Source organism: Phyllostomus discolor, chromosome 1, assembly GCF_004126475.2.
Source record: "Phyllostomus discolor isolate MPI-MPIP mPhyDis1 chromosome 1, mPhyDis1.pri.v3, whole genome shotgun sequence".
NCBI lineage: Eukaryota > Metazoa > Chordata > Mammalia > Chiroptera > Phyllostomidae > Phyllostomus > Phyllostomus discolor.
Genome location: NC_040903.2, coordinates 68,811,581 through 68,831,067, shown reverse-complemented (window position 1 = coordinate 68,831,067; position 19,487 = coordinate 68,811,581). Strand labels below are relative to the sequence as shown.

Sequence of the window (19,487 nt, the reverse complement as noted above, 5' to 3'; positions counted from 1 at the left end):
TGACAGATGGAAATTAAGCAGCCTTCGCAGACCATAAAGTGGAAGCTTCTGCTAAGGATGGCCGAGCAATTGGACAGCATCAGTGTTCCCGGTATCTTCCCCTGCCACCTCTGGACTGCTTATCTTGGAACCTTTATGTGAGAGACAAAAATGCTCTCTTATTTAAGCTACTATGTGAGGTTGAATATTGTTACCCCCCCCCCCCCCCATTTTTTTACCTTTCTGGAACCTCAGAATGTGATCTTATTGGGAAATAGTGTCTTTGCAGATGTAATTAGTCAGGGTGAGGTCACACTGGGTTTAGTGTAGGCCCTAATCCAATATCACTCATTAAAAAAAAAAAATGGAAGGGGGGAGAGAGAGAGGACACTGAGACAGAACACCAAGTGACAACTGGAGTGATATACCTATAAGCCAGATAATACCAATGATGGCCAGCAACCACCAGAAACTTAGGAAGAGGCAAGAAAGCATCATCTCCTAGATTGAGCCTTCAGAGAGCATGGCCCTGCCAACACCTTGATTTCAGACTTGTAGTTTCCAGAACTGTGAGAGAATTCACTTTTTTGTTTTAAGCCTCCTGATTTGTGGTAATTTGCCATGGCAACCCCGGGAAACAGTTACTGCTACTGTTATGTTTCCTTGTCTTTGCTGTAAGAGGCCTAACCTAACCCTTATATATTAACTGTGCAGAATGCACGGTTTTTCCCACTTGACTCTAATGTCATTGCTCACCCAGGAACTGGAAATTTTGCTGGCAAATGGCTTATTTCTTCCACTGATTTATAGGAGATAATGAGTTTCATTACCAGTTCTACTCTAACTCTTCCCAGAACCTTCCTCTCTTCACCTGCCATTGAGAATCAGTAGTGTTCTCTGTGACCACTTTTCTTCACAACTTGATAAAAATGCAATGCAAGGTAAGGAGGGCAGAGCAGGAAAACTGATTAATGATTACTCAGAGCTTACTTTCTAATATATAGGTTCCCTTTCATTCTTGTTCTGTCTTCCCTCACCACTCTCCTCCCCTAACTATCCCCCAACCCATCCATTCCTAGCAAGGAACCTTTGGGCCATCCCAGAAACAAATCTCTTAAGTACTAACTGGGGAGTATATTTTAGACCTCGATAAAGCAGCTATGGTAACAAGGCTTACACTAAAACAATTACAACCAGTTTTAGTTGGGTAATTGCCATATCAAGTTAACTAGGTAAGAGGTGCTTTCAACACAACTAACAAGACCCTTGTCCTTTACTTCTCCTCATGATGGGAAGGCCAAGTGCCAACCTGAAGAGCAAGCACAAGCTTTGCCGACAGCCTGATCCATCAATGTCTCTTGGATGTAGCAATGAACTGATGAGAATGTGTGGTTAAGTTTCTCCTTTTCCAACGCTGAGTATGACTCCACTCATCTCTCAATTTTCATTTACATGAATGCCTCAGATTCAAATGTCCTCTCAGGTACAGAAATCCTTTTTTAGCAATGGCAGAGGTTGTAAGAGAGGCTGCAAAAATGTTTAAAAATAAAACCAAAAGTTTCCTTTGAGTTCACCAATACATATTATTAATTCTCTTAAAACATCACAAGCCTTGTCCTGGCTGTTGTGGCTTGAGTGCCGGCCTGCAAACAAAAAGGTTGCTGGTTTGATTCCCAGTCAGGGCACATGCCTGGGTTGCAGGCCAGGTTCCCCAGTTGGGGGTGTGTTGCACATAGATGTTTCTTTCCCTCTTTCTCCCTCCCTTCCCCTCTCTAAAAAAAAATTTAAAAAGAAATCTCTTTCAAAAGTTTTTTTTTAAAAGTCACAAGTCTTACTGGTTTAAAAAAGTTCAAGAATGGAGTGGTGTTGGGGTGAAGGTATTGAGCAAAACAAGAAGGACTCAGGGACACAGACAACAGTGTGGTAGCTGTGGTAGGGGATAGGAGGTCCAGGTGGAAGAGAGTATAAGGAGGGTAAATCATAATGGAAAAAATACAATTTAAAAAGGTCAAAAGTAATTATTTGTCCAAAAGCCGCACCAAAAGTGTTCAGAGCTCACAGAAGTTGTCATTCATTCATTTAACAGATATTTGAAAACCTACTGTGTGCCAGCTGGTACTGGGCATATTGGTAGCATAAACTTTCTGCACCTGCAAATGTTATGGTCTAGCGGGATACAGACTTGCAACCACACAATTTCCACAGGGTGGCAAGTGCTATGATGTAGGCTGACAAAGGGTGTGATGGGAACAGAGCCCATGCCTAGAGTGGAGTATACTTACATGTATATGTGTATATATATGTTGGTATATATGCAGGCAGACAGACACAGGTGTTAGTAGGCGTTAATAACCTAAGCACTAAAAACCTGAAGAATAAGCAGAAGTTACCTACCGTGAGGTGGAACAAGTGCCTTGAAGCCACATGAGGAAGAACTACAAGAAGTTCTGCATGACTGCCCTGCAACAGGCATGGGGGCTAATGGTGAGAGGTGAGAGTGGAAAAGTACCCAGGGCATGAGATCAGGGGCTTTGTAGGACAGATGAAGGAAAATCAGGGCAGCTCTGAGTTTGAGGACACCTTCTCACCTAAGGGGTAAAGTCTAGGCCTCAGTCTGAAATCAGGGAGTTAAAAAAGTTTGCTGAATTAAATTGGTGGAGGAACCCAAGTTCACGTCCCAAACACCAGCTGAGGAATGTAGCCTTTCTTTGGACAGCTTGTGTCCAGCTAAAACCTGTGGGTCTCCTTCCAAGGAAAGAGGCTATGAGTGGATATCAGGGTAATCAACCAGCAATCTTCCATAGTCAGTGTGGTTTCTCTTATTATTTTGTTGTTTATTTTGGCCACATACAGTCACACCTCAGTACTCATCAGCTTCAGAACTTGTCAAACCCTATAATCATCATGTTTTTAAAATTTTTAAAGATTTTATTTTATTTTTAGAGAGGGGAAGGGAGGGAGGAGGAGAGAAACATCAATGTGTGGTTGCCTCTCTCGCCCCCTACTGGGGACCATGCATGTGCCCTGACTGGCAATCGAACCAGAAACCCTTTTGTTCACAGGCCAGCACTCAATCCACTGAGCCACACCAGCCAGGGCTGTAATCATCGCATTTCAACAAGAAAAAAATGTTTCATCCTTGCTCAGTACCTGTCAGTTTCAGCACTCCTCACAGCTTGTGGAATGCATTAACGATGAGTACCAATGTACCACTGTATACATTTCAAGTGCTTAGACAACTGCTTGTACATAGTAGCTACTTGATAAATATTTGTTGAAATAACTAAAAAAAAACCTCATTAATATCCTCAAAGAAATAAGTATAGGAACAAAAAGACCAGGATGCCATGTTAAAAAAAGATTGGAAGGAAGAAAAGAAGGAGGGAGAGAGGGAGAGAGGGAGGAAGAAAGGAAGGGAGGGAGGGAGGGGACCTTTCAGTAAGAGTTTAACATACAATATCTGGTTAACTGGAGTTTCAGAAAAAGAAAACAAAAAAAACTAAATGATGAAACAATAATAATACTCAATAAAACATAATACAAGATTAATTTCCCAGATTTTAAAGACGCAAGTCTCTAGATGGAAAGGGCCAACTGTATCAAGACATTTTTGAACATTGGGAATAAAGAAATGATCCTAAATGTTTCCAGAGAAAAAAGAACTAAACTAAAATGGAGCTAATAGCTCAGAAGTCTGATGAAACACAGTTTAAAACCCAGACTCATATATAGAAATCAAAGATGAGGATAGAATAAAAACATTTTCAGACATACAAAAAATAACCCAATTCTCATGAAGTTCCTAGGGGGATGGATGTATTTTTTTAATGCAAGAACATAGAAGATAGGAGACTCTAAAATAATGGACCCAACACTGAAACACAGTTCAAAAAAGTCTCAGGTTGGCAATGTGCAGCAGACCTAAAAAGTGACCAGTGTGGACTAGGACAGAAGGCCAGAGCACCCTGAGAGGGAGGTGTGCAGGGGAATGCAAAGCTGGTAAACTATTGATATACCTGACCTGGGGAATGAAAGGTACACACAGTGGGAGAATGAGGAAAAAACTTAAAACTTTAAGTACATACTGTAAACATTTTTTTTTAAACTGGGCAATTATTAACTCTAGGAAGACCCAAAAGTTATATAATTATAATGTATTACCTGGATCATAAGAGAATCATATTTATGTACTACTAAGTTAGCAGTAACTATTGCTCTACCAAAAAAATTTTGACATAAACATTACTAAAACTGAGGAGGAATGGGACATGAACAATTGGGTTTAGAGAGTTGAAAAAATCCTCCTCTGTCCTGTAACAGAAAACCATTCGAAAAATGTTTTGACGTAATAAATCAAGAAACAGAATTAGGAGCAATGGAGTAGAAATGGGGTGATAAATGCCATACAAAGACTGTTACAAGAGTTCAGTGTGTTTTCCTTTGTGAAACAGGATTGGTGAGGTGGAAGGGTGTTATAATTTGCTGAGTCTCTGAGCACTTAGTTGACTTTATAACTATGTGCATATATTACTTTGACAAAAATTAAAACCTGAAAACAGGAATTATAGCCTTAAAGTTACTTTTCACCACAAATTTTGTTAGCGATTATGTAAAAACCATTTTAGAAGGACTCCACAGAGCAGGCCCCTCATAAAATACCTACACCCACACTCATCTAGGACGGCTCGTGGCTTGCCGCCAGTTTATTTCCAAAGAGACGGAGCATCGGAGCATCGGTATGGTTGTGTTTTCTCCTTCTCACCCATGACCCTATAAACAGTATTGCAAACAGCAGCAAAGTGTCCTCGCTAGCTGAAGATTTTTTTTGCCAGATTATCAGACTTTGATTCTATTTGTTCCTTCTGTTTTTCCAAGATAAATCAGTATAAAATTCCCTTACCAACTCCATTATTTTGGACCCATTTCCTCCCCCCGTGGTAAGTTCTGGAGTCAAAAGGCACACACTTGCCCCACATGCTCTGTTACAAACCCTTCCATGGCGGGCAGTGCTTTAGCTTATCAGAAACTGAAAATTTCAGGTTCTCACTGCTTAGTCAGGACACCTAAGCGATGGGGGACAAGTACAGTAGGCAGAGGGTATTGGTAAGGAGGAAGAGGTGTTTTTAATATCATGTAAGAGTGCAGAGGAGGGGAAAAGGTGGTTGCTAAAGAAAAAAACCCAGTTGTTACCAAATCCGGAAGTAGCTAGTATCCTGAAACATATTTAAAAATATCTGCAGGCCATATAACTTTTAAAGGGACAATAATGTAACACCACTGTTTTTCTTTGTAATCATACTTTTATAAACCCAAGGCATTCTACATGTAAAATATTTCCCTAACCTTTCCCTTTTTCACACTTAAAAAAAGTTTAAGGTTACTTTTAAAACAGTAAATCTATTTTGTGACTGTCTAGCTGATAACAGAAACAAAGGAAACTTACTAAATAACATTTCACAGAAAGAGATACAGTGAAGGGAAGATATTATGAAAGGAAATTATCAGAGATATTATGAAAAATTTCTGGGATATGAATTCAAAGAACATGAATTTCCAAATTGAAAAAGCCCGTCCCCAGTGCCCAGCATCATAAATGAACAATGTTCACCAAGACACAGAATCATGAAACTTGAGAACAGATCATACGGCATTTATCACCCCATTTCTACTTCCCCATTTTAGAGAACGGTGGCTCTAAAACCTCGCAGAAAGAAGAGAAACAGCTCATAAAGGAGGGTATTGACTTTCTAAACAGCAATATTATAGGAAGAGGAAAATGTAGCAATACCTTCAAAATTCTGAGGGAAAACAGGTTTTGACCAAAAATTCCATATTTAGTCCAATTATCAATTAATTGTGATGACAGAATTAAGATACTTTCACATGCACGGTTAAAAAAAAAGGTATCTCTCATGTATCTTTTTTCAGGAAACTACCAGAGGATAAGCTTCACCAAAAATAGAGAAGAAATTTTAAAAAATGAAGACATAGGATGCAGTGCACAGGATCCAACACAGGAGAATTTTAATAATCCACAGACTTCTGTAAAACGGGAAGTTTAGCCTTTGAACACCCCTTCCTACCCCTCTCTATTCATTCTCTCAAGTTAGTCAGAAATCAACATTAGAAAACAAATTAGTATTTATATTATTATATTTTGTATATTACTCTCAGCCAAACTAGCTGTATATCATTGTTTTCATTATACAACTTTTCTTGGAATTAAGTTTAAAAAAAAAAAGTCCTCACCCAAGGATATGTTTATTGATTTGAGAGGAAGGGAAAGGAGGGAGGGAGGGACAGAGACACCCATCAGTTATCCCCTGTACACTCCCTGACGGAGGATCAAACCCATGACATGTTGGTGTATGGAATGATGCCCCAACCAAATGAACCATTCAGGAGCTAGGGCTCCTGAAATTAAGTCAAGGTTTCACTGGAATTGAGTCGAAGTATGTAATAAATCCTTTCCCCCTGTGGAGACATCCTTCTGAGGGCCCTCATCTTCCTGCTCCCATATGGACTGAGTTCTCTAGGCCTTTTGCACAGCTACTGGACCATAACTTCTTTTCACCACCTATCTTGGGAGTTACTGTTCCCTCATTCCTGAATTGGGTGCTCTATTTGCGCCGGTTGATGTCATCTTTTACTGGATTTACTCTTCGAGTTGTAGTGGTTGAAGCATGAACACTACTTGGACACCTGTTTAGGAAGGATGACTGGGGGCAGTGGAGGGAGGGGAAAGTAGCCTTAGAAAGACACGTGTAGAACACCATGGACTTAGAGACCATTGGCAATCCAGCTAAAACAGTTAAAGAGAAGTGAGAGCAGTGTGCGAGAAGTAGAGCAGAGGACTGTTGTTTTCCACTACAAGGCTTGTGATGCCAATGAGCCTTGCATGAGTAGCAGTCCACTAGGTGCAACATAACTCTTGGAAGAATAGGGGGAAAGAACTAATGCTCCAGGCACAGGGCAGAACACAAGAAAAAAAGAATCACCTGCCAATGTTTCTATCTGCTGGAACATAGGGTGAAGGTGTAGTGGGATAAGAGTAAGCACGGGGAAGGCAACAACTCCCCAGCCTATTAGCTCACGAAGTCTGGACCTGGCTACGGAGATCGACTGAATGATTCTTTTTGATGGGAGTAATGAACAGCTGAGGAATTCCAGTGGCAGATTAGAGGAGTGCTAGGTTAGAGGAGGAGACTAGTTGGAGACCAGTCTATTCTAGGCAAGAGATGATGAGGGTCAGAGATCAAGGAACTTTTGGTTAATATGAAAGATTAAAAAAAAAAACAAGAATCAACAGGTCTTAATTCAGATTGGGTTGGGTTATAAGGGAGAGGAACCAACGATGATTCCTAGGTTTCTGACTTAGGTGATTGTTTCTAATTAGAGAATTTAGCAGGAGGTTTGAGAGAGGAAGAACAAGTGCAGTTTGGGATGTTTGAGGTAGGAGGGGAGTACGTAATAGGCTTTTGCATACAGACATGAAGCTTTTTAATGAGGCTGCAATAAAGATATGTGTTAGTCACAGCAGAAACTAAAGGCCAAGGGAGTAGGTCACTCACCTAGGAAGGAGGCGATAGGTGAGACAAAGGGAAACACCGACAGGAAGAGTGGTCACAGGCCTTGGGAAAGGAGTGGTTACCAATGTCGAATGCCATAAAAAGTGAAGAGAACTGAATAGATTCTGTTAGATGTGGGTCATGATGATCTTCAACAACTGAGGCCTGGTGAGAGCAGAGGTCTAACTTGTAGTCCATGACAGTCCCCACTTCCTCAGTGTGGGATGCATCTGAAGGGGTGATCAAAAGTGAGGAGGTGGTAGTGCTACAGGTGATTCTTTGAGAAGCCTGGAGGTGAAAAGATAGAGCAGGGGCACTGGGGAGTAGGAGATGGAGCTAAAAATCCAAGGGTTTGACTTTTCTCCCCTAAAGAAGGAAAAAGTTTGAGAGTGTTTAGATGCTTCTGGAAAGTGGCAGTACAGGGAGAGTTTGAAAATATGGGAGAGGTAAAACTGAAGTTTTACCATACAACCCAGCAATCATACTTCTAGATATTTACCCAACTAATATACAAATTGATGTCCACAAAAAACCTACACACACACATTTACAGCAGCTTTGTTCATAATTGCCCCAAACTGGAAGTGACCAAGATGTTTTTCAGTAGAGAAATGAATAAATAAACTGTGGTACATCCAGAAAACCGAATCTTAGTCATCAATAAAAACAAGCTAGCAAGCCACAAAAAGATATGGGTGACTCTAAAAAGCACAAGGATAAGTGAAGGAAGCCAGTTTGAAAAGGGTGCATACTGCATGATACCAATTATATGACATTCTGGAAAAGGCAAAACTGTAGAGACAGTGAACAGAGAAGTAGTTGTCAGGCATGAGGAGGGGGAAGTTTGGATACAGCACAGGGGATGTTTTTTAGGACAGTGAAACCATTCTGTATGATACAGTAATGGTGAATACAAGACATTAAAGCATTAGTCAAATCCCATAAAACTTTACAGCTAAGAGTAAACCTTAATGTATACACAATTTAAAAAACTCATTTAGGAAGTTGGGGGATCTCAAGTGGAAATGCAGAATGTGACAAATAATTCTAAGTGGTACAAACACATAACCTTACTGAAGTCTGAGAAGGGGGGATAAAGAGTTGACTAAGGAGCTCTGGAAACGAGTGAAGTCTGGTAGCCTGTACCGGCATGATCAACTGTACATAAGCACTGTACTCGGGTTGTTTCCTACAAGGATATGGATCGACTCTGAAAGTGCTATGTAAGTATGTGCATGCATATGTATCGGAATTGAACAATAAAGGTGGGAGATGGGTTTCTCTGTTGGGGTGGGAGGTTACACATGAGTGAGGGGGAGGGAGCAAGATCATGCATGTAGTAAGGGATCAAAGTTGGAAACATCTGTTATGAACTCATGTTTACCTTACTATAGATACAGATGGTTACACATACATGGGTTATTCTACTCATATGTATTTCTTTGCTGTATTAGCTGAGTCTAGAAGCAACAATACCCCAATAGCAATGGGCACACCTAACCCCAGATCTTGGTTCCTAATATCATTCTTCAGCCTCGAAGGAAGTCTCATTCTAGAACTGGGGCAGGAAATAGACAAGATGAACCTGGGGCATCTCATAGTGCAAGATAGTAAGGAAGAGCTAAGAGCAAACAAACAAACCACCACAAAACACCACACAGCAAGGGAGAATGTTAAAAGCCAAAGGGATCCAGGTGCCTACTGAAAAGGCTTCCAGTAGCCAGGCTGGAACAATTATTTTAAGTATACTTTATTGATTATGCTATTAAAAGTTGGAAAAAAAAGCCCCAAATTTTCTTCCCTTGATTCCCCCTCCACCCTGCACCTCCCACACTATGGTATCCTTCCCACCCTAGTTCAGGTCCATGAGTTTTGTTCTTTGGCTTCTCTATTTCCTATACTATTCTTAACCTCCCCATCTATTTTATGCCTACCAATTATGCTACTTATTCCCTGTACCTTTCTCCCCCATTTCTTCCCCTCCCCCCAATAATCCTCCATGTGATTTCCATTTCTGTGATTCTGTTTCTGTTCTTGTTGTTTCCTTAGTTTTTGTTTTTTAGGTTCAGTTGTTGATAGTTATGAGTTTTTTGTCATTATACTGTTCATAGTTTTTTATCTTCTTCTATTTCTTAGATAAGTTCCTCTGGTGCATTGTCTGTGGGGGAGGGGTCAGTGAGGGAACCATGTGGCTTGTTGGTTCCATTCTAGTGCCACTTTTCAAGGAACTCTCCCACGAGACTGGGAGTTTCTCCTGCCTTTGCACTCCCACATTTTACAGCTAGAGTTTTGAGTCTTTAGTTTCCTGGTCAGCTGGCCCCACGTGGCCTGCATGGCCCTGCCACCTTGCAGTGGGTCCTCTCCGCCCAGCTGCCCATCTCTGGCACTCCTACCAGTCTGGATGAATGTTTCTTTAACTCTTTGGTTGTTGGGGTTCCATGCAGTTTGAATTTCTGGCAGTTCTGGTTTATTATTTTTAAATTGGTTGTTATCCTTCTTTTGGTTGTGCAAAGAGGTGATACATTCCTACCTATGCCTCCCGTCTTGGCTGAAACTCCAAAGCTGGAACAACTTGAGCCACAAAATAAAATAATATTGGATTATAACCTGGAGTATAAGAAAAATACCCATAAATTCACACTGACAGAAATAAACGGTTGAGTTAAAAAAAACAAATGGGAGAAAAATAGACAAATCTTCCATGCAGAGTTCCATATGATTTATGTAGCTACTCCAACTTAAGGAGGTGCAACATACCACCCATTCTTTAAGTGTGAGTTGTACATAGTAACATTCTTCCAAAGAGTAGAGAATGTAAAGAAAAAGAGTAACCTCACAGTAGAGAAACTTGACAAATACTGCTTCAAGCAGCTGACCAGTGTCAACATCCATAGTGGTAAGTCATGTTTATAGTGTGTACCCTTGATATTATATGAGGAGAACAGCATTTCTCCTCTGTGGTCTCCTCTCAAAACAAACAAATGAGTAACACCCCAAAATCATCCTGGTCTAACCATGAGAAAAACATCTGACAGACGAACCCCAGTTGAGGGGCATTTTATTTGCTCAGTTATCAAAAACAAAGGAAGTATAAGAAACCATCATAGCCAAGAGGAGCCTAAGGACATAAGACTAAATGGAATGTAGCATCCTGAATAGGATCCTAAACCAGAAAAAGAACTCGAGGTAAGAATTAAGATATGTAATATATATATTCTATATGAATATGTAATATATATATTTTATATGAATGCATAATATACCAATATTGGTTCATTAATTGTGTCAGATGTAGCATACTAATGTAAGACATTAGTAATAGGGGAAATTTGATATAAGGGAACTGTACTATTGTCACAACAATTCTTTATAGCTAAAATCGTTTATTTAAAGGAATATGGTAGAAGACTGATAGAGCTGGGACCAAACCAAAACTAGCCCAATGTTCAAAGGCCACAAGGCAGCCATCAATCCTTTGTCCTTCCCTTGCACTTCTGCCTGAAAAGCCCTTCTCTTGCCTGTCTAGCTGGCAATCCCCTTCTTTCTTCAAGACCTAACACAGTCCTGGTTGGTGTGGCTCAGTGGGCTGAGTGCCAGCCGTGGAACCAAAGGGTTGCTGGTTCGATTCCCAGTCAGAGCACACGCCTGGGGTGCAGGCCAGGTCCCCAGTAGGGGGCTCGGGAGAGTCAAGCACACATTGTTTCTCTCCCTTTCTCCCTCCCTTCCCCTCTCTAAAAATAGATAAATACAATCTTAAAAAAAACAAAACTAAAGAATACCTGGCACAAATCACCTCTTCTTTATTGTCATCTCAGACTTTACCAGTCATAACAAATCTGCTGAGTTATATGTGAGCTCTCAGTACTTTACACATAATCATCAAATTTACTGCCAATTCTGTGTGTATGCTGGGTCCCCTCAGATGCTGGGACCAGAGACAAAGACTATGTCATTAACCCCAAAGAGCCCAGTCATGCACCTTGTCTTGTTTTAGCAGGATTTACCTTGCACTGTTTTGTTTTTGTGTGTTTCTGAAATGAACTACAAATTCCGAAACCAAGGACAATGACCTTATTCATTTTTCATTCCCAGTACTAAAATAATACCTATACATAACACACGACAAAAAATGCTTGTTGAATCCACTGAAAAACTGAATTCTCTTTCAGTCTATGTAGGGACTACTTATAGGAAAAGCAAACTATGAGAAAATAGTCTGCAAGGTTTTATACTAATAGGTGATTTTTAATTATATGTGAAAAAACCCTGCTCCCCGCCCCCAGCTTCTGAATATATTATACACGTTTTGGAAGTAGGCCAACTGTACCAGCAAGAGGTGAATTTGCCTTCAAGCCAAAGAAACCACCAGACACTGGTAGTTTCTCCCAGAGGAGTCATGCCTTGGGCATGGCAGCACAATCACCTGAAGTTCACTAAAGGGCTGCCACGGCTTGGCTGGGCAAGTAAAAAGCATCTGTAAAACTACGTAAATGTAAACTACATTGTCACTTATATCTTATTGACCAGAAATGACACATGGCTACCCCAATCTTCACATTAAGAACTTTCCAGCCTTTAAAACAAGAGGCATATGATAGAAAGGAGTTTGGGAATAGGTGGTGGAATATGTGGTATCTGCCACACAATCAACCTCTCTGGCTGTCCCCAAAGTAGTCATTGTTCTTCCCATACATACACTTGAAGAGCACTGACCCCCAACCTAAGGATGATGACTTTTCGAGTCTCTTCCAGTTATTGATCCCAGTCCAAAATCTCTGGGTGAAATGCAGTTTTCTTTGAGGTCCACATGTGGCCCTACATGGTGCATACCTATAGCTAAGAAGCCAAGTTGTCTGCCTTTAATGTGCGAGGGCAGAAAACAATCAGGATGCTGCACGCTTCACGCTCAAGTCAACACAAACATCTCAATAACGTGGTCTTTGAGCCAAGCATTTTGTCTTGAAGCAGCTGGTCTCTGGGGCTGTCTCCAGTCCCTTCTCCCTACCATACCAGCGGCTGTTGTCTAAAGGCAATCCAAAACCATCATATGAAGTGAGAAAGCAACATCTTTAATTCCATTTTTACAAGATTATGATCTCTAATCTCAACTCCTGCTGAGGCTGCTGGTGAGCCCCTAGGTCGAGTTTCAGTGAAGGTAGGTTTTCCCAAATAAACAGGACTAAGCCTTGCAACTTTCCACCCACTCAGACTACAGGTTGCATGCAGAGAAAGCTTCTCTTAACAAGGCTATTTTCTTCCCTCTGCTTTCAAATCACATTCCTTTAGTCTGACTTAATTGCTTTTGCAGAACTTGGTAGCTTGCATTTTTTTCAATACTTCTGTGATACCGCTTTCCATGTATGAGTTGTTTAATCCTCCTAATATTCCTAAAAAGTAGGTATGATTAGCATTTCTATTTTTAACTGAGGCACCCGGCCACACAGCATGCAAGTAGAAAGAGGGTTTAAACCCATGCAGCCTGACACCAACACATCTGAGAAGTAACCAAACCCATGCTATCACCCTGCAGTTCCCCGATCATTTATTTCCCTTAACACCAGTCTGACTTGTACCCTGAAATCCAGTAACAATTCTGCAAAAATGTTTTGCTAACTAGCTAGCTTCACCAACTAACCTAGGTAGCGGGTTCTCTTGTTCTACCTCTCCATCTTCTAGGATTTGTCATTTGCAATTCCAGTATCAACTTGTTTATCAGTCCGTTGTTTTTAGTTGCAAATGAGAGAACTCAGAACTCACTCTAGCATATTTAAACTAAAAAGGAATTTACCACACCCCCACCCAAAACGAACAAACTAGTCAACAGAATCTCCAGACAGGCCCCAGCCATAATTGGAGGTTTTATATAAAGCAAGAAAACTCCCAAGTCACACCCAGAAACTGCTCCTAAGACTGCTCTGCCACACAAGTGGCCCCACCACAACATTATGGAATGACAAGGTCTCTGCTACCACCTCCCAAAGGCTAGACAACACTGCACCTGAACTGGCCAGTGAGAGCACGGATCCTGTATGAGCTCTGCTCTAAGCTAAAGCCTTGGGGTGGCACATCTTATATAAAGACCCCAGGCTGGGATGCCCACCTTAGCTGCATGACAGACTGGGAAACAAGTTTCTAATCTCTGCTTTTAGGGGGGGGAGTGAATGCAGGAAACTCCCCAAACGCAGGAAGGGCTTTCAGAAGATCGCAGATAGGCCAGGAAGACCAAATGTCTACTGAACCTTTAATTTTTCATTTATATTGGAATTTTTACATTGAAGTTAAATTTGAATTTTAGTTAATATTAAAAATTAATTTTAAATTTCTCAAGCACTATCTTACAGGAGATTAAAAAGTAATAAGTAAAGACTGGGGAGAAAGCTATTCACCAAGTTGTGTCCGTGCTACTAAAAGTTAAAGTAGTTTAAGTAACTTGCATTTGTCTGGTTGTTGTTCATGAGAATGTAGGGAAAAGCCACCTAACTGCAAATAAGTGATGTTATTATGCTGCAAAATAATAATAAGGCAGACATCACAGGCTGCTTGGAACTTATAGTTTAAGAATATTAGAGGTTATAATACAAATTAAACTAAGCCAGCATAATACCCAGCATAAGCACATTTAGTCGGTAGCTAAGTCCACAGGTAGACCTTTGCAAGTTTCAGGGCTGCAGATGACTTTTAGTTCTGCAAAATGTTCAATTATGTAATTCTTTTACATTAAAATCTTTAACCCAAACTGACTTTAAAAAATAATCTTGAACCTAAACTTATTTTACAAAATCCGTGTACTTTAATCACAAAAACCAAGTCTCAATTAAATTTTACTCAGTAAAGTAATACCACAAAAGAGAAAATGTATTCTTTTATTTGTCAAATGAAAACATGAGAAAACCCTTTTTTAAAGAGAGCCAGAATATTCCCTGGGGCCCCAAACCAAGTCCATGGGTGTGAAGAAATGTGGGGTGCTTTCCTTTCCTGAGGGGTCACAATACACTTTCCTGTCACAACCACCTAAAGGGACAACATAGTTCCATGTCCTTCAGTTGCCACCTCAGGAAAATCAAATGCCATATTCCCACAAGCAAGGAACAGAACACAGACACAGGTATATTCTGGAAACACTTCCTGCTCTGGCAATGAACCCCAGTACCAAATATGTTTACATTTTCTTTTTTGTGGCTCTGCTAAATTTTTAAGCCACAGATACCACTGTGCTTCAATGGTACAATTTTTCATAATTCTGGAAATTTATTAGTTGACAGTACAGTTTAAGTAACTAATGCAGCTGAATTTTATACATTTTAGAATTACATATAAGAACTAACATTCTTGCCCTGGCTGCTATGGGTCAGTGGATGGAGCACTGGCCTGAGACCTGAAAAGTCACAGGTTCAATTCCCAGTCAGGGTATATGCCTGAGTTGTGGGCTAGGTCCCCAGTTGGCACCATGCTAGAGGCAACTGATAGCTGTTTCTTTTCCTTTCTTTCTCCCTCCCTTCCCCTCTAAATAAAAAATTTTTTAAACAGTTAAAAAGAAAGAACTAACATTTTTGTAAATTTTGCCAATAGAAATGTGACCCCAAGGAACCAACATTCCCAAAACATTATGGGTATGCACTTACAATGTACCTGAGAGATTCTGAATTAACTTGTCATTTCTGATCTATGCCAAAGACTATGCTTGAATATCTAAAAACAAATGATAGATTCATGACTTCTATACCCTAAATCCACCACAAACCCTAGAGTCTGACTTAGCTTAATTGAAATGATTCATCCAAACAGGTCGTGGTAAGTTCACAATTCTTCACCATTGCTCAGATTGTAAAGATTTTTTTCTATGACTAACGTCAACAGGAAGAATTTCTCTGTTAGAGAAAGCAGACATTTTCACCCCTGGCAGACTGCCAAGATGATACTTTATTATAGAATTAATGAAGCTACAGTAACTTGCAGGTTTTATTAAAATGACAAAGAAAAGGAAAAGAAAAGAAAAAGACAACTTAATACAATCCCTTATCCCAAAACTTTCCAGATTTTTTTTTTTAGTGCAAGAAATACTGTATCTCTGAAGACTCGAGAGTTTTCATGAAATCCTAGGAAAATAAAGTTAATTACCTCAGAAGTGGTAATAAAAAAGAGAAACAGCCCTGGCTGGTGTGGCTTTGTGGACTGGGTGCCAGCCTGCAAACCAAAAGGTTGCCGGTTCCATTCCCAGTCAGGGCATGCGCCTGGGTTCTGGGCCAGGTCCCCAGTTAGGGGCATGTGAGAGGCAACCAAATCAATCACACATCAGTGTTTTCCTCCCTCTCTCTGTCCCTCCCTTCCCCTCTCTCTAATGACAAATAAATAAAAATCTTAAAAAAAAAAAAGGAGAAACAACCAGAGAGGCACACAGATTTGTTTTTTAAAAGGATTTTTATACTATATTAAAAAACCACAAAATAAAAAAAGGGATTAATCAACATATATCTTAGCAGTCCTTCCAAGAATCTCTGCACCCAACAGCCATTGCAAGCTGCCTGTCGCCTTTTTCTTGTCTGCTCAGCGTGCAGCTTGTGCTCTGGTTCTTAAAATCAAACTTGTTCTGCCAAATCCAAGACCCTGAATTTATCCAAATTGTAGAAACAAGCTTTTACCACCCGTCCACCAAAATACCTCCCATTCAGATCAACGACAGCTAAAAGGCAAACAAAAAGACAGTCAGTCAATACAGGTTCCTGTAAAACATTACAAGAATGTTTTAATTATAACAAGATAACAAATTCAACTTAATTTTTTATATTTAGTTGTACAACTCACCTTTAATTGCTGATTCAACCCGCTCAAATTCCAAAAATATTCGTACTGCTTCATCATCAGGGGCACCAGGAATCTGGAGAGGAAAAAAGTATAATAGGTAAAGTTATCATTTGAGATGTCAGTTAAGCGATTTCTTTAAGAGTAAGTGTTCCAATTATCATCATATACAAAAAAGTAGTAATCAAATGCCAAGGAAATTATCATCAAGCATTTGCTAAACAGCTATTTGCAACAGGCACGGTGTTAGGTGTTGGGAATGCACAGCTAGGCAAAGCATGTAGGGAACCACTTCACAAGGAGTGGAAATGTAGCTCAGCACCCATGTGGAAAACCAGTGGGGAGACAGTTGGCACACAGGACCACACCCATGGATTGGTTCTCCCATGGGAAATCAGGCCTGCATTATAACTAGGTTGCTTTGTGACTTGATCTTGCTAAAACTCCCTCATCCTGAGTTCAGTCAGCAAATGCTTACTGCATATCTTTAAAGTAACTTCCTGAAGTCTGTGCTAATTCTCCCAAGGACTGAAGTGTAACCAGAACTGTTATTCTTATTGTTCCCTTACACTTGCAACATTTTTTCCTTGTTAATCTGTAAGAAGTTATCAGTAATATCCTTCCAGTTGCTATCTGTAAAAAGTAATTACCTAACGCAAACCTAAGCATAATGAATGAAAACCTTCTTTGATGTATGCTATTAGAAAGCCAATAAAAGCCTGTTAAGGCAAGGGTTGGCACACTCTCCTCTTGAGAGTGACTGTGCTGTCCCTTTTCCTCCACAGGACTCGGTAGTCCAAGTGAATTTGTCTCGTCTCATCCATAACATCATGGACACTGTGGGCCGGTGTCCGTGTCAAAGCAGTCTGACCTTGTGGAGGTCCTGACAGCCGACACATAAATAATTATGCGGTCAATAAACAGCAACATGATACAGAAGAGAAGCACAAGTGAGAGCAGAAATTATGCGGTCAATAAACAGCAACATGATACAGAAGAGAAGCACAAGTGAGAGCAGAAATTTAAGATAAAAAGTGTTGCCTTCTTTTTGTCTCTCATAATAGGTGAATTCCTTTGTTGTGCTTTCTATGCCCTGAATAATATGGCCCCATTCCATCTACATAAGCATGTCTCCGGTTAATCTCAAACATGCCCAACCATCCCATTTTGTACCCTTTGTTAGTCTTCCAGAAGCTGCAACCCTAATCTGGGTATTTTTCCCTCCTATCCAGATGCTACCCAGTCATTTCAAAGCTTAGCTCCATCTGATAGTCACCAAGCTGTCTCTTTTTTTGTTGACCTAACACTTCCTCAACTCCAGTGCTTAGAGTCAATATTACTGAGTCTAGCAACAAAGCAGTCTCTGTTTTTACATGTATTTGTTTTGTCATGTCAACTGAATATATCACTGAGAACACAGAACATCCCAAATGCTCTCAACACACTACTGGATATGCAGAAGGCACTAAATATATACATGCTAAATGAGTGAAACCAAAGGCATGTCCAAGTAATGAAATTATTGAGCATATTATTTATTATCAAAGTCTTTAATCACCAAATTAAACCTTACCCATAAATTTTTATTTCTCTCCAAATAAAGTTTGAAGTCTTTCTTGTCTTTATGTTGAAAATTGTTATAACCAAGTAAGAAAACTATACCTAACACCTGCCACCTCCTATAGTGAGACACTGTTATTTCAGCACAGCATACCTGTCTCTTTTTGTAGAAAATGTTTTATAAACTGTCAATCACAACACGTTATAAATATCAAAAGAAAACCCTCTTACTTCAAATATCACACATTTTCCAACTTTGCCATATTTTTCACATTCTTCCTTGGTTTCAACTTCCAAGTCTTCATCTACCTCTCCTGCACCAACCATGTTCTATAAACAAAAATAAATTCAAGTATCAAGTATAATTTATAAATACATAGATAAGATGTATAAATAACTTTATGATAGCAAATGTTCTCCATCCCAAATAAAATGTTTATCCTTGTAGTCCCCCCAATGCTATTTCTTAAAAAGAAAATAAATAAAATAAAAATACACACTAAACTTCATAGTTACAAGACCAGTTATGCAAGCACCAAAGTGCATAAACTGAACTAAGTGTCTAACAATTTCAAATATTTTAAAGTAATTGCTGTAACTAAACATTAGTAAAAATATCAGTCTTATATGGAGTCTATCCAAAAGTACTGTTTGCAAAAGTATTATTTTCCGTTTTCTTTACCCATTATGGTCTCAGTGGTGCTGAATACATGCAGGGATAGGTTAGGGTGCAGTGACACATAAATCAAGGTGGGCAAACAGATTTCTTCCTTCTGCTTCTTACCCTTAGTAGGACCACTTTAGTAGGACACTTAAGTATTTCGGTTAATGGATTTGAGTCTGACTTCTTGGCTGCATCTGTCAGCAAGCAAATCATCAGATGTAGACACGTTAGAGCACTGAGTCCAAGTTACAATGAATAATTTAATTTCAGAAGCAACCCCCTGATGTCCTAGAGTTATCTACAAGCACCTACGGCTGAGCAAAAATGTAGCCTTATCTGTAATGAAAGCATTCCCTTTGCTTTGGCACACCCTATTTTTCGGACTATGAGATGCACTAACTCCCAAATTTGGGGGGGAAACGGGGGTGTGTCTTATAGTCCGAATGTAGCTTACCAGGCTAGTAAATGTAGTTTACATTTATATTGGTGAAATATTATGCTATTTATGTTATTAAATATTTTATATTTTTTGCTTCAAAATTTGTTTTCCTATTTTCCTCCTCTAAAACCTAGGTGCATCTTATGGTCCGGTGTGCCTCATAGTCCTAAAATATGGTAGGTTTTTACTATAATTTCTGGAAGTTTTTAGCTTCCCAGTTACCTACAATTTTCACTTAGTGCACTTCCTAAAGGGCTCACAGAGCACATCCATCCCATTAGCCAGCTACTGGCTGACTGAGTGCAGATACTCCCACAAATCAGGGCGATCTAGGTTGACTGGCTGCTTTCTAAAGCTATGTATTGACAGAACAAAAATAAAACACTAACGAGCCATCTTCTACCAATAAGAACCCTTATAGGATGGAAACATAGCAGATGTTATCACTGATAAACTGTATGTGGTTCTTTCATGCTAT

The 19,487-nt window shown here is 39.8% G+C and overlaps 1 protein-coding gene across 2 annotated transcripts in view; it reads right to left on the bottom strand.

Annotated features, from left to right (window-relative positions):
• Window positions 1-19,487, bottom strand: part of RBM17 (RNA binding motif protein 17) — a 63,958-nt gene that overhangs the window by 10,947 nt on the left and 33,524 nt on the right. Inside the window, exons 9-12 of one of the 2 annotated variants that reach the window (XM_028507133.2) lie at window positions 18,691-18,764; window positions 18,138-18,236; window positions 16,350-16,422; window positions 15,947-16,227 (exon numbers count right to left, since the gene is read on the bottom strand). In XM_028507133.2, coding sequence (XP_028362934.1) covers window positions 16,124-16,227; window positions 16,350-16,422; window positions 18,138-18,236; window positions 18,691-18,764 — 350 coding nt within the window. In that variant the 3' untranslated portion in view covers window positions 15,947-16,123. Of the gene's footprint in view, window positions 1-15,946; window positions 16,228-16,349; window positions 16,423-18,137; window positions 18,237-18,690; window positions 18,765-19,487 lie in introns of those variants that run through there. The other variant, XM_036024362.1, reaches the window with a different exon arrangement.